At 40.1% G+C, this 14,865-nt stretch overlaps 1 protein-coding gene across 4 annotated transcripts in view; it reads right to left on the reverse strand.

Annotated features, from left to right (window-relative positions):
- LOC136858644 (SURP and G-patch domain-containing protein 1) overlaps positions 1 to 14,865 on the reverse strand; it is a 292,627-nt gene that overhangs the window by 164,756 nt on the left and 113,006 nt on the right. For 3 of the 4 annotated variants that reach the window (XM_067138353.2, XM_067138355.2, XM_067138356.2), the window contains 2 exons: positions 2,785 to 3,732; positions 2,542 to 2,674 (listed from right to left, as the gene is read on the reverse strand). In XM_067138353.2, the coding sequence (XP_066994454.2) occupies positions 2,542 to 2,674; positions 2,785 to 3,732 (1,081 nt within the window). The remainder of the gene's footprint in view (positions 1 to 2,541; positions 2,675 to 2,784; positions 3,733 to 14,865) is intronic. The other variant, XM_067138354.2, reaches the window with a different exon arrangement.

Raw genomic sequence — 14,865 nt, forward strand, 5'->3', positions numbered from 1 at the left:
AAAACTTTGCTGAACTGTTATGAAAATGTCACCCCACTAGACGACGAACCTTTTGATTTTGGCAGCACAAATACCACAAATCTGACATGGTTGGAAGTGGAGACAGCAATATCTAAGCTGAAAAACAACACATCAACTGGATCAGATGAATTAAGTGTTGAGATGATCAAAGCACTAGGAGAGGTAACAGTGGATGTACAGAGTACTAAATAGAATCTGGAAAGAGAATGTAATACCCAATGACTAGAAGCAAGGAGTCATCATCCCATTGTTTAAAAAAGGTGATAGTAGACCTCATTTTTGCCACCAGAATGCTCTATGAGAAGTAATGGGAGAAAGGTAAAACACTTATAACAGTTTTTCTGGACATCGAGAAAGCATAAGACCATGTACCACGCAGGCATGTTTGAGACACACGAAAGTGCCCGATGACGTCATATCACGAGTACAACGATTATATGATGAAACCAAGTGTTGTGTCCAGGTCCAGGATAGAAGGTCAGGTTGGTTTTAAATAACGAGTGGAGTCCAGCAAGGTAGTTGTCTTTCACCACTTCTCTTCATAATCATAATGGATGAAGTTTTAAAAGTGGTTAAGAGAAAGGATCGAACAACTAATGCCCTGGTTTTTGCTGATGATGTAATGGTATGGGGTGAGACAGAAGCGGAAGTACAAACCAGACTAGATCTCTGGCATAAAGCCTTTACAACCATAGGTCTCAAAATCAGCAAAACTAAGACAGTTGGCTCCAACTGTTCATCTAAGAATTGGAGATGAGGAGATGGATATTGTAGACAACTTCCAGTATTTAGGTAGTGTTCTGTCATCAGACAATACCATACATCAAGAGATCAGTAACAATACAGAAAGCTTCCAAATTCTATCACGCTGTACGTCAAATACTTTGGGATGAAATATTTCCGTTAGTTTCCAAGATCAGCTTGTATAAAATATATCTAGTACCTATATTGACGTATGGCCTGGAAGTAGCAACACTTACTGGACCAACAAAGAGTCGTCTTCAGGCAACAGAAATGAAGTTTCTCTGTTCTTGTCTACAAAACACAAAAATGGATAAAATAAGGAATGTGGATATCCGACAACAGCTTGGATTGGAAAGAAGCTTCCTGGAGACTCTAGAAGTGAAGAGATTGCAATGGTATGGTCACATGAAAAGAATGAACCCTCACAGGACTCCTTGTGCATAATTTGACCACAATGTTCCTGGGAAGAGATCAAGAAGAAGACCTCATGATATTTGGGAAAAACAGATAATGAAGGACCTTGAAATTAGAGATGTGAACTGGTGTCGCATATATGAGCAGGATCTGTGGACGGATAGAACAAACTGGAGACGGCTAGTACACAACCGCACCCGGCTTGCTGGAGCGAAGAAATGATGATGATGATGATGAATCTATGATATTAATGATAATTAACTTTATAGGGAGAAAAAAAACTCTGGACAATTAACCATTTTCTGAAACCACCCGACATGCCCTTATAAAGAGGGCATGTCCGATAAAAACTGGACGCATGGCAACCCTGGAACAGCTGGAAAGCAATTCAATACAACAAACTCTCTACTATCCAGGCTAATCACAAGAGAAATTCATATGGATAACTGAAAACACAAATAATACAATTTTATGCATTTTAATGAAAAACACTTTTTTTTTTTTTTTTTTGCTAGTGGCTTTACGTCGCACCGACACAGATAGGTCTTATGGCGACGATGGGATAGGAAAGGTCTAGGAGTTGGAAGGAAGCGGCCGTAGCCTTAATTAATGTACAGTCCCAACATTTGCCTGGTGTGAAAATGGGAAACCACGGAAAACCATCTTCAGGGGCTGCCGACAGTGGGATTCGAACCCACTATCTCCCGGATGCAAGCTCACAGCCGTGTGCCCCTAACCGCACGGCCAACTCGCCCGGTGGGAAAAAAAGGAACTTTTAATAATACAGAACATACAATACCGTTTGAAAATGCAATCATGTCAAACAATTAACACATTCAATAACCACTTGTATCAATAAAGTAGGCTAATATAAAAATTACTTACAACATCCATTGTTGGTAAAATACTTGAGGTACCGATACAGGAGTTTACAAAATGCTAATCACATAATCATTTGCCAATTTCTTAACTGATTCTTTCTCACGCTTTTCAATTAATTCAAGCTTTTGTTTTAAAGGTAAAACCACTCTTTCGCTTCGTTGCCATGACTGCTATCACAGAACACCAACAAAGAACTGCTATACGGTGCATTGTTTAGAGTTCAGTTCTCAAACAAAGCATGCCTCCAGCACACTTGCAGTAAAGTGTGTGCTTGAATTTCAAGCGTGCAGTTCGCACTATTCAAAATGCCGTGGCAAAAATAAAGGAAACAAAATAAAACATAATAATACAATAAAACTCGGGGGTGCACGGATAACCCGCACCCGGATAATCGGGAGTTTGTTGTACAAGTATTGAAAAAGTGTCTCCTTTGCAATTCTTATTATGATCAATGCAAAATATTTCAGTTCATTTACTTACCACAGAGCCTGGTCATCCGGGTTTCTGATTTTGATGATCTCCTCAATATCATCACCACATTGTGCAACCACGCGTGCCATTTGGGTCGTCGCCTCTTCGCCAGTGGAATCCGCAACGGGTGCTTCTGGAGAGACTAGGAAACTCCAGTCAACATTCTGTGGCCAATTAAACAATGGCTGCCACCTTCATGTTTTTTGTTATATTAAGAGCAATGAGTTCTAACTAACAGTTAAGCCTAGTTACCTCCTGTCCCAGTCAGCGCAGCAAGGTCGGCGGTGGCAGGGACAGCAACAGGAAGGGAAACACTTGGAGGGGGAATATGGTGTCCTAAGAGAGATGGCACAACAGGAGCTGACAGCAGAGGAAGAGAAAGACTTGGCTGCAAAACTGGGGCTGATACAGTGATTGTCGACAATGCAGGAACAGTGTGTGATAGAGTGGCAGGTCCAATTGACTGAGCAGTGAGAATAGGAGTAGTTGAGAGTGTGTGTTGTTGAATTATAGGGGGTGGGTGCAGTAGCTGAGATGAGAGACTAGATGTATTAGTTGATAGACCACTTGGTACTGCATGTGGTAAAATTGTAGGAGGGTGTAATAAACCCAAGGAAGCTCCAGGGGGACACACACCAGGTTGGGGATGTGTGATTGAAGATGCTTGCAATGCTGTTGGAGGAGGAATCGAGGGAGTAGCAATAGCAGCTGGAGGTGGGATTGAAGGGGCTGGTAAAGGACTTGGTAAAGCAGTAGGGGGTGGAAGTGATGGACCTGGTACTGCTGGGGGTGGAAGACTTAGAATTGGTGGAGGTGGGGCTGTATATGATACAAACTGTTGTACAGGCTGTTGTGACAATATTGGAGGAGGAGGGGTAGTCATTGACATAGCCAGAGGAGCCTGAATTAACTGTGGTTGTGGCCGATACTGTGGCTGAACAGGTAATACTGGAGTTGCTGAAGGGGTGTCTGTAGCTCGAGTTGGGGAGTACGGAGAGGATGGTCTGCCACTACTGACAGCAGGAGGGGAGTTGTCCTGCCCCTGCCATGAGCCATGATCCTCAAAAGAATGTGCTGCCCGAGATCCATTATCACTGCTCTGAAGCTGTTCTTGCCCAGGGTTGGTCATTCCTTCTGCTACATTCTGAAGTCTATCACTTGATTCATGATCTTTCTTCTCCTCATCAGAGCTGCATGCTCCTGTAAGTTAATACAAAGAAAATACATACAATTTTCACAGGAGACTCAACAATTCCATAAAATATTTAAAGGACTAGGTTAACTTGTGGACAGTTATGTGTCAGAACTACATCTACTGTAATTACTACTTAAAGCCGTTGTTTAACTGGTGGACGGTTGTGTGTTAGACCTATATCTCTTGTCATTATTACTATTTAAATCAGTTGGTTAACTGGTGAATGGTTTGTACTAGATCAGAGATTTTCAAACTATGCATTGTGGCTAATCTGCAACTTACATCTGAAAGAAACAAAACAGGATATTTTAAGTTAAGGGCCAAAACATAATTGGACAAATTTATCCACCCAAAACAAGATAAATGGGGGGTATGCACCCAGCGCTTGACACGAGCACCTCGTTACTTGTCAAGGCAAGCACAGTCGCCCAAGACCTAGCTACACTCGCTGTCAAGATTTCAAGTTGCCAGTACACTAGTACCACCACCAGCCGCCAGGTGCGATCAAGCGAGCACTCACCATACTAACCGCAAGCACCCCGCTCGCTTGCCCACCAACCCAGCATGGCCTGCACGCTCCCTGATCACTTGCCAGCCAGCCCTACCCTGCAAGCTACCACCAGTGGCCACCAGTAGGCAGGGCCCACATCAGCACTCAAGAAGAAAGAAGAAAGCAAATTTTGTCTAGCCCTCAGTGAGGTCTGTGGTTCAGATTTTGTCCTGGTGAGATCCATCCAAACTAAACCTGGTCCGACAAAACCCACTGAGTGTGTGCATAACAAGCAAGTCCTCTTCGAGTTTGGCCTCAGTGCTTAATCTAAACCTTTCCTTACCCAGCCTACCAACTATGGATATAGTAAAATCTCATTATTCATTCACACCCGCCAGTACCAATAAATAAACTTCTAAACCGTCCTCCACCTCTCCTCTCCACCCCAAACAAGGATACCAATAACCTATTACCTTTGCTCCTCAATAGCCACCTACGACCTAACTTCGGGGGCCCCTCGGTGGATCGAGTAGCCATGACCCTCAATCAACAAATCAATCAACCAGTAAATCCTCCTCCCCCACTCTAAAATCACGCTCCCAATTCAAGTACACCACCAAGAACCCTCCCTCCCACCCACCCAAACCAAGATTAAATTATTAATTCTCACTTCCTCTCCCAGTGTTCTCCCCAGAAATTTTTGTCAGCCAGGTGGCAGGAATGAGTAACCGGATGGGGAATACTACGTAAAAGATGAATAGGATAAAATTTCAATGTACTCCCACCAAAATATTAACAATAATATCAGACAGGTAAACATTAACTGCAAAATTGAACTATTTTAGTGTTATTTTCACGAACAAGACATAAGAGTATTTTGAACTTCTAGTGTTCTACCGCCCGTTCATAATGATGCAACATCGCGGCTTACCACTCGTTTGCTGAGAAGTGCTACACGGGTTTGTTACGTCATGCGGACTCGAGCTCGCATCCGATTCCACGCGAATTCGGATATCGCTCGCGCACATAACGTGATAGTCAAGCTAAACATTTAAACTCCAGTGTAATTGATGCAATTATGTTGACAATAATGAAGATTAATCATTTACATAAACCATTTTACCGAATTTGCATTTTAATTTGGAGCACCCAGTGACTAGGTATCACACGTCTCGAGGTTATGTTAGCCGGGCGGTCTGTAAAATCAGCAGGGTGGTGCACCCATTAAAAAGGTCCTAGGCAGAACACTGTCCCCACCACCTAACAGCCACCAAGCCACCCTGAAATTTAATGCCTTTTCCAAGAAATTAATCCAAGCACAAGATTGAGCACTGTACAACAGGAAGCAGTGTTAAGGCTGCAATGCTGCAATTCATTTTTAAATTCAATCTACTAACTGCTGCTAACCCACCCAACATCCGCAGTGTTTATTAAAACAAATAAGTAGCAAAATATTAGCTGTATGGTCCCAGCTTCTATACTGCAGCAATATGGTCAGTAACCTGGACAGGTGATCACTCGGGTCTACCATATACTGCTCCACTAAATTTAATGCGTGTCAGTCATGCTTCTAGAATACGATCAACGGCTTCGTCTCTATAATGTAATTCTTAAAAATTCTCACTACCCCTAAAAACTCTCACTCAACTACTATTCTACTTAATTTAACATTACTCTAAAAAACCTACTATACTTTCTCTTTTACTCTTCAATCATTAATTTACTTCCTATCACTAATGTAGCAAAAGCAAATAGACTGGCTGAGGAGCATTAAATTGCACCGGTATGTACTAGTAATGAATCAAGACTAAATTTATCGCCTGGTATCCCCCTGTGGGTGGGGACGGTAGAATAACACCCACGATATCCCCTGCTTGTCGTAAGAGGCGACGAAAAGGGCCCCCACGGGCTCTGAACTTTGGAGCGTGGGTTGGCGACCACGGGGCCCTTAGCTTAGTCCTGGCATTGCTTCCACTTACTTGTGAAAGGCTCCTTACTTTCATCTATCCGACCTCCTTTGGTCAACTCTTGCTCTTTTCTGACCCCGACGCTATTAGTTTTCCGAGGGCTAGGGAGTCTTTCATTTTCACGCCCTTCATGGCCCTTGTCTTTCTTTGGCCAATATCTTCATTTTTCGAAGTGTCGGACCCCCTCCATTTTTTCTCTTTGATTAGTGTTATATAGAGGATAGTTGCATAGTTGTACTTCCTAAACAATAATCACCACCATCACCAACATGGACGGGGATGTGCCTGTGAGAAAACACAGGAGACCTCAAAAGGAACCAGAAGATGAAAGACTAAATGGAAAACCTCACGACATGGGGAAGAAGGAAAAGGGCTCTGCCAAGTGTGTGGTTTGTATCAGTAGGAAGAAAAGAAAAGAGACTTTATTACTGCAAGACCTGCACTGACAAGTCATATCTTCATCCAGTGGGGTGTTTCGAAGATTATCATAGCAAGAAACATTACCGATAACCTACAATGTGAGCCTCAATAATCATAGTGATACACTGTGTTTTATGTTGACATTTGTCAATTGTTAAGTGATATAAAGAGTGTGCTTTTATTGAAGAGCGAAAGGCGATTCGCAGACTGAATTTGGTGAGTGTAAATACTATGGATTTCCTGAACTGATTTATACTTTGCATTCATTCTCTCTTTTAAAATGTTTCTGAACAATATTAAAAAAGTAAAAAAGAAGTGCCCTTTAAAAAATGATAACTCAGATAAAATACAAAGTCTGTCAGCAACACTGGAAGGGTTAACTTGTTTTTCAAATAACTATAGTAAGATATAGTAACTATAGTAAGATATAGATCATGTGCCAAGAAATCAAGAGTTTTTCAACTTCGTCAATCCCTCACAAAATTTATCTACAAATTCATGAATTCCTTAAACAACCATTTCCATTTTGCAGCAGATCAAACTCTGAGATCAAACTCTGCTTTACTCAAGCAACAATAAGGAAGAGAACACAATTTCTCAATGTGCCTTTGTGTTAAGTCTTCTGCAGCTCCTACCATTTCTTCAGGTTATATAATAAACGAGTATGATAATGCATGGTGGATGACATGCATTGTTGCCACACGTGAGAATGAAGCTGAACATAAGCTTTCTCCATCCAAGAAGACCCATGAGAAAACTAGGTGAACAATGATAGGGAATCTGCCACCTGGGTAACAGCCCTAAATGCAAATCAATAATGACTGACTGACCATCTCCCCTTTTCACCTTCCCAAGTACACCAGATACACCAGCAACTGCAACACTTACTGAAAGATCTTCACATCTTCTCTGATGACTAAAATTGGCAGTGAATTTCCAGTACAATTGCATACTTTTTTTTTTTTTTGTGAGTGGCTTGCACTTCCAAAGTCCTTAAGAATTTCTTCATGGGATATCAATTTACTTATTTTGTTTAACTTCTTTCAAGTGGTGACGTTAGGGTGCCTGGCCCTCTCTTACACTAAACCATATTTTCAACACTCTTCTGCAGATACATTAAATTTAGCAGAGTTGCATTATGCTAACACTCTCACACATATAAAATAATTAAAACAATATACTTTACATTTACCAATATGAAATAATATTGCATGCACATGCGCTCTCTCTCTCTCTCTCTCTCTCTCTCTCTCTCTCTCTCTCTCTCTCTCTCTACACAATTATCAACTAGGGTGTATCCGTGATGATGTTGCAAACTTTCAGGGACGCTGGGGTGTAACAATTTCGTCCTGCAATAGTTCTTTAACGTGCCGGAAGTGAACAACATGTGGTTGTCACCTTTAAAAGCCACCGACCTCAGTCGGGTTTGAACCCGTTAACTTGGAATTAGTAGACCAATGCCGTATCCACTACACATACCTGCCAACTTTACAAAACCAAAAATCAGGAGATTTTGATACGAAAATCAGGAAAAATCAGGAGAAATCAGGAGATACAATTGGTCAAAACTGCTCATTCTACATGTCTTGCGCAATACAGTACTACGATATATTTATAATGCTTATTGTCTCAAAGCCCGACTGTTGCTATACAAGGCTACAAGGCTAAAAATTACACATATCTATTCCCTCACAGAAAGTATGCGAGTGAGATGATCGGTCTCTGATAAACCTACCGAAAATAGTATGAACTCATGCACTTACGTGCCATCACTTAGCAAATGCATAGATTAATATATCGCATCAAGCGCCCGTGCGATTATGCGAAGCGCAATGCTGTTTGTATCAAATAACTAGCTGATGTACCCTGTGCTTCGCCACGGAATTCTCAGAAAGACTGCCCTTATAGTTTTCCCAACTGAAGTCAACATAGATCATTACAATGCCACCAGTATGAATGTCACGATTAAAAGCAATGCTGTCATATGATATCTTCGATCAAATGAAAACAGCACATTTTCTCACTTTTAGCGAAAAGTACTACGGTGTCGATCTAACAGTTCAATGTTTCAGAGCTTGAATGACCAGGCTGCAGACAGTCGCGAACACTCCTGTGTAATTATTCCATTTAAGTGTGCACACTGATCATTCTAATCACTGCCTCAGAGTAGGGATGGAATAGCTGGAATACTATGATGATCCAGTGTGTTACGTACCAGCAGTATCAGAAAATTTATGAACCAGAGGAATGGCATGCTAAAGAAGAGAGAGATCTAACTCCCAACTCCCCAGTTACTACCCGCCAATATTCAGGCAGGTTGTTATACTCGATACACAGCAGTAATTCCATCTATCGGAGATAAATGGCAGCAGAATTAACAAAGCACATCACAACAAACAATGGTCAACGTAATGTTCTTGTTGATCAATGTTATGAGCTTTCTATATTGGAGGCCTTCACATTTAGTTTTCTTCCGAATCTGTGATATTAGAGCATCTAATTTAAAGCGAGTCGTCCTTTCTTTCATGACTCCCTCTTGTGTTATTATTCAAGCGATCGTTCCTTCATGACTTTTTTCTCATTAATGTGTAACGTATTTTTCATTGTAATCCATGTATGAATAGATAATGTTTCAGACATTTGACCTTAAGGTTACCTACAGGTTGATGCCCTTAACAAGGGACGAAACATGTCCCTGAGAAATGTATACAGTATTATGGAGATTTCATTCACGAAGCACGTGGCTTGAACTGAATAGGTGGCGATAACAGAATAAATTATTTTTGTGATAATTTGCTTACGTCAGTTTCAATATGGATCAATCATGACAACTGTCTCTTACAAAACTGAATAAGACATAAATAATTGAAAATTGTATTCTCTATAACTTTTGTTATGTAGTACTTTTCAATATGACGAGTGTGCCCGTTCGCATCTCATAGACCAGTTACAAAATGGCAGTGTAGGAAGGTATGGCCCATGCGATCTACTAAGGCAATGAACTTCTTATTAATACAGCGTATAGGAGGCTATGTACGTCACGGAACGGATTAATTTGAAAGACACTGCAGAACAGTAGAGGCTCATTTTGAATTGTTTAAAAAAAAATATAGCAGCGGAAGGATTGTTTAAGAAGATACTCAAAAAATTACATTCGCAAAAGTAAGACGCAGATACGAGCGAAGCTACACATTTGAAGAATATTCTAAACTACTGAGGAGGATATTAATTATTTACAATCAGCGATAGCATACGATTAAATAATTCACCAGTGTATGCTAAGAAAAGAGGCGAAAAATTATATAAATAAATAATTTGTGGTGAGATACGTCTGACTTGGATTCGTGAGCAGCCACTCTACGGTTGAAGGAAAAGGAACTCACCATTTTACAATATTGATAATTTCATACGAGAAGATAGTTACTACTGTGGCAGTAAACTTAATAACTATTTACGGAGAAATTTTTCCAACCAAAGAAAACTTCGTCGTTTACTATAAATAATAGAAATATGGAATATATCATGACTGATTGCTCCGCAAAAGGAATTTTCTTCGTTGTCTACAGATTCGAAATGATGACTGTCTGCTAAATCAACATGATGGACTGAACTGGGGATATGCACCATCGAGCCAGAGGACCAGCTGATGATGATTGGACCGGCCAACCAGTGGACATGATGACATGGATGAGCACCGGCCAGCCAAAAGACCGGACGATAAGGAGTGGACCGGCGAGCCATGTGACCAGCTGATGACCAGGAACATGCAATCCAACCAGAGATCCAGATCCGATCAGAGGGTCTAACTACAACCGAGGGATGGAGCTACGACCAGACCAAACGTAGCAACTGACGAGCTAAGTCCATACATTTCTTTAGTAGAGTAGTTTCTTGTAATCTGCACCCTCAATCTAACTCGGCATGTGCTGAATATTTGGTGATAGTTATGAATTAATTAAGAACGCGTGTGAAATAGAAAGTGATGTGTGAGATATTTAAGGCTATAAGATAAGATGGAAGTGTAGAATTAGAATTCTATTGTGGAATATACAGGCTACCACACTTGCATACATACAGTAGAAACTAGCTTGGATAAAAGAAAGAAGTGTTACTTGTGAAGACCTTGTAGCAATGAGTCTATTTAATTAGTGAAATTTCGATTAATCTCGCTTACTTGTACATAGATTACGTCACGAATTACCTGCGCGATACGGATGAATTTTGTCAAGTTAAGTATTCCTTTCTTCATAGAAAGAGGGCATTGAACTCGTACTACTGTTTTTTTTTAAGATAAAGGTTATTAAATGCGTTTACAAGGCAATTCTAGAATGATTGGCATATAGTTTTGGGTGTAATGGCTATATGCATACGGCAATATGTATGCCGGTGTTATGTTAATGTATGTTGGAATCGCGTTGCAATGTGATTATTTATTGGAGTATATTGATGAATAGGTGAAGCATAGAGGTTTGTTTATGTTCTACGGAAAGTGTAAGAATTGCTATTCGACGAGATAACGTTGTATTAGAATTACAAGGTGAGTTTCTGTGCTATACTGGAGAAAATATGTCAAAGTGTGAACATCGCGCAGATGACCATTTTAAGGTAAGATTGACATGTATTATGGTAGAATTGTGTATCGTGACAGTTGTATTTATCTGATATTGGTAAAATGCAGGTACCAAATATAAGAGAGTACTTTAATATACGGTTCAATAGACTCATGACTGAGTATACATCTAATATTTTTGGTGCGGTGACGTTACAGTATAATACGTAATAATTTCATTCTATACTATCCATACGAGTTGAGTAGCTTGTATACATATAAGATATTGAGAAAGAGCAGATTGCTATAGCACATTGAGCCGTTGATAGAGGAATGTGTGGATTGGAAATTACTTGAATAGTTAGTTAGATGTTTATTTCTTTTCATGCAGTAATGATTTCAATTGGAGTATTTTAAATATGAAGAATATGATAATGGTTAGTTAGGAGCCATATGTCGTAGGCTTTAGGGAGGTATTGTCTTAGCCCGTAAGTTGTTATCTGTGCGTACTCGAAATATGTGACCAAATAATCAGAGTTCAGATTTATGAATGATGATAATTCATGAATGATAATAATTTATGAATGATTATAATTTATGAATGGAAAGTTGGAGAACACTTTTACAATTTAATACTCACGCAAGAGTTTGTTTGGGAAATAATTACGTGAAAATATGAGCAGATTTACGTTTACAATCTAACTTTTTCCCATTTAGTTTTATTACGTTTCAAGTTATCAAACCATTCATTTTATCTCAGCGAGATGACTTAAATGTTGTGAGAATAATTTAAATAATTAACGTGACAGTATTCACAATGTGTATTTTTTATTGATTCCGTGATTGCTCAGTGATCTCTTGAATATAATTGGAGAAAATGAAATACTTTTCGGAACATGGCTACGAATATTGAGATATATTTAATATGAATTTGAACATTAATTAAGAAAGAATGTAAATATTTTAAGCCTTAATTATTTTATTTTATTTGAGCCAGCGCTGATTCTGATCCTTCATGTTAAAATATTACTCAGATAATATTACTACCCAGATTTCACTTTATCTTACATTGAACATTATTTATTCAATAAATAATCTTATATTTTTCTTTTAGTAAGTGACTGTGTCTTAATTTCTGTTTGGTAACGGCTAGTTTGTAAGTTAGTTAATAAGTTTTGTTGATATAAGCAATTGATTAGTTTCACATATGGAAAGAGACTCCTTTCAAGTTATCGCCCTCAGGTTCGTACTTGTGCGTGTAGGTACTCCCGTGACGCGTATCCTAGCGGACTAATTCTCATCCGAAACCACGTAAAATAACTATATATAAAATCACAGATTTTATGAGCGGAAAATGGATACCCTGAGAAGAAATCAAGAGGTACCGGGATAACTTGTCACTGACCGCTACATGAGCGGGTGCACGAGTAAGACACGTAATTAAAAATTACATTTTTGGCACCTTCCCCTAAACTACCATTTCGAACAGAGTGAATAAAATTATTTATAGGGTAGACTGTAGTTCCATATTCCCCGACATTACATAAAATTCTGTTCACACATTTTCTCGTACCTCAGCGCTGATATGGACTCAGCAAAAAAATCCAAATTCATGAATATCTCTCCATAGCCAGTACGGTACAAAATGTATAAGACATAATTGATAGGAAATTTAATAATATATAACTTTAATTATGCAGTATTTATCGATATGGCCAATAACAACATACATATTTGAGAAATACATTTTAGGCCTTCCCCTAAACTACCATTTCACTCAACGTGAATAAAATTATTTATGGCCTAGATTGTAGCGACTTATTCCGCAACGTTATATACCGAGTTTCATTAAATTCTCTTCAGCCGTTTTCTCGTGATGAGCGTGCATGCGTACGTACGTACGTACATACATACATATATACAGAAATTACGGAAAATTAAAACTTGCATTTACCCTTGTTACTATGGTCACGACCGGTACGGAAATATCTTTCTTTTTAAATTCTGAGCAATGTACAGACAAAACTCTTATTTTATTTATATTGAGATAAATTCAAATTAGTCAAAATTGTCTCCAAATGGCTCCTACTGATGCGAACGAACACGAACAGAGTACGCGAGAATGAGAGATTGACAATCGATATACGCGTCGCGATATACAGGTTTCAATAAACATCACACATTCGCGCACATTTCTCGCATTAATAAACGTCGATATTTCATTTGAAAGCGGCCAATGAGTGAAGGACTTCCGACCACTGGCGTAAAAAAGCTGAAATGTCGGGATGTGAAAACAAATATTTGAAGTTCACCAAAAAATAAGCTAAAATTGGGAGAAATAATAGAATAATCGGGAGGCGGGAAAAACTCTCGAAAATCGGGAGTCTCCCGCCTAAATCGGGAAAGTTGGCAGGTTGACTACATCACACCGGCCGGCAGTCTAAAATTAAAGCAAAAATCGGTCTGAAACCTCCGACTGTACTGTACATTACATGTGTTAAGAGTACAATAGGAGAGAGAATCCCGACGAGCAGAAGAGGCTACGATAAGTCAATGACTCCAATGCAGACGGCATACTGTGTACTGATGTGATCTGTGTGCGATGTCTGTACTGTAGGCTTCAGTCTGTGTTTACGAGCTTAAGTGGTACGTTGATCAGCCCTATCCAAATGGAGTTGTACCCAGTTACAGAAACTTGCAGATATGTTCATGTATGGGAAACAGCAGATAAACTGAACGGATGTACAGGACCAAATATCCACCTAGGAGACATCCGGCTCACACCATGTTTCCATAGCTGTTTCAACGATTAAGCGAAACAGGGCAATTGGTACCAAAGTACAATGACCAAGGAGGACAGACTCCCAACTTAGAAGATGCACTGCTTGCTCGCATGGATGAGGCACCTGCAATCAGCACTCGAACAGTTGCACATGCAACGCAGCTATATCCCTACCATCCACAGAAAGTGCAGGCTTTGAGTCCAGCTGATTTCGCACCTCGAGTCGTGTTCAGCCAATGGGTCTTGTAGCGCCTGCAGTCCATCCTCACTTTCCTGCGTGTGTGCTTTTCACAGATGAAGCCTGTTTCACCAGAGACAGAATGCTAAACAGTCACAATAGTCATGTTTGGGCCAACGAGAATCCCCACACTATAGTTGCAGTTGTGAAGAGCCATCAGCATATACTTTCAGGCAACATGTGTGCAGGCATAGTCAATGATTACGTAGCAGGCCCGTTTCTTCTTCCTCCCCGCCTAAATGCAGCAGTGTACACAGTGGTGCTCAGAGATGCACTACCCACATTCCAGGAACACATACCACTTGCCCTTCGTCAATGGATGTGGTTCCAACATGATAGAGCCCCACCTCACTTTGGACTGAGGGTTCGTGCCTGGATCAGACATTTCCTGCAAGGTGGATAGGAATAGGAGGTCCTGTTTTGGGTCCGCTCATTCACCTGATCTCACCCCACTTGATTTCTTCTTGTGGGGCCATGGAAAAGCCTTGTGTAGGGAGACACTTGTCGAGCCTGAAGAGGATTTCTTGGCAAGAATTCTCACTGCCTGTGATGCTGTTCAAGCGACATCGACGATATTCGAATGGGTATGACAGAACTTTGTGCAACGATGCCATACCTGCATTGACGCAGGGGGGCGCCATTTCGAACATTTGTTGTAAATGGAGCAGCTTGTGAAACTTGTACAGATAAAC

Source organism: Anabrus simplex, chromosome 1, assembly GCF_040414725.1.
Source record: "Anabrus simplex isolate iqAnaSimp1 chromosome 1, ASM4041472v1, whole genome shotgun sequence".
NCBI lineage: Eukaryota > Metazoa > Arthropoda > Insecta > Orthoptera > Tettigoniidae > Anabrus > Anabrus simplex.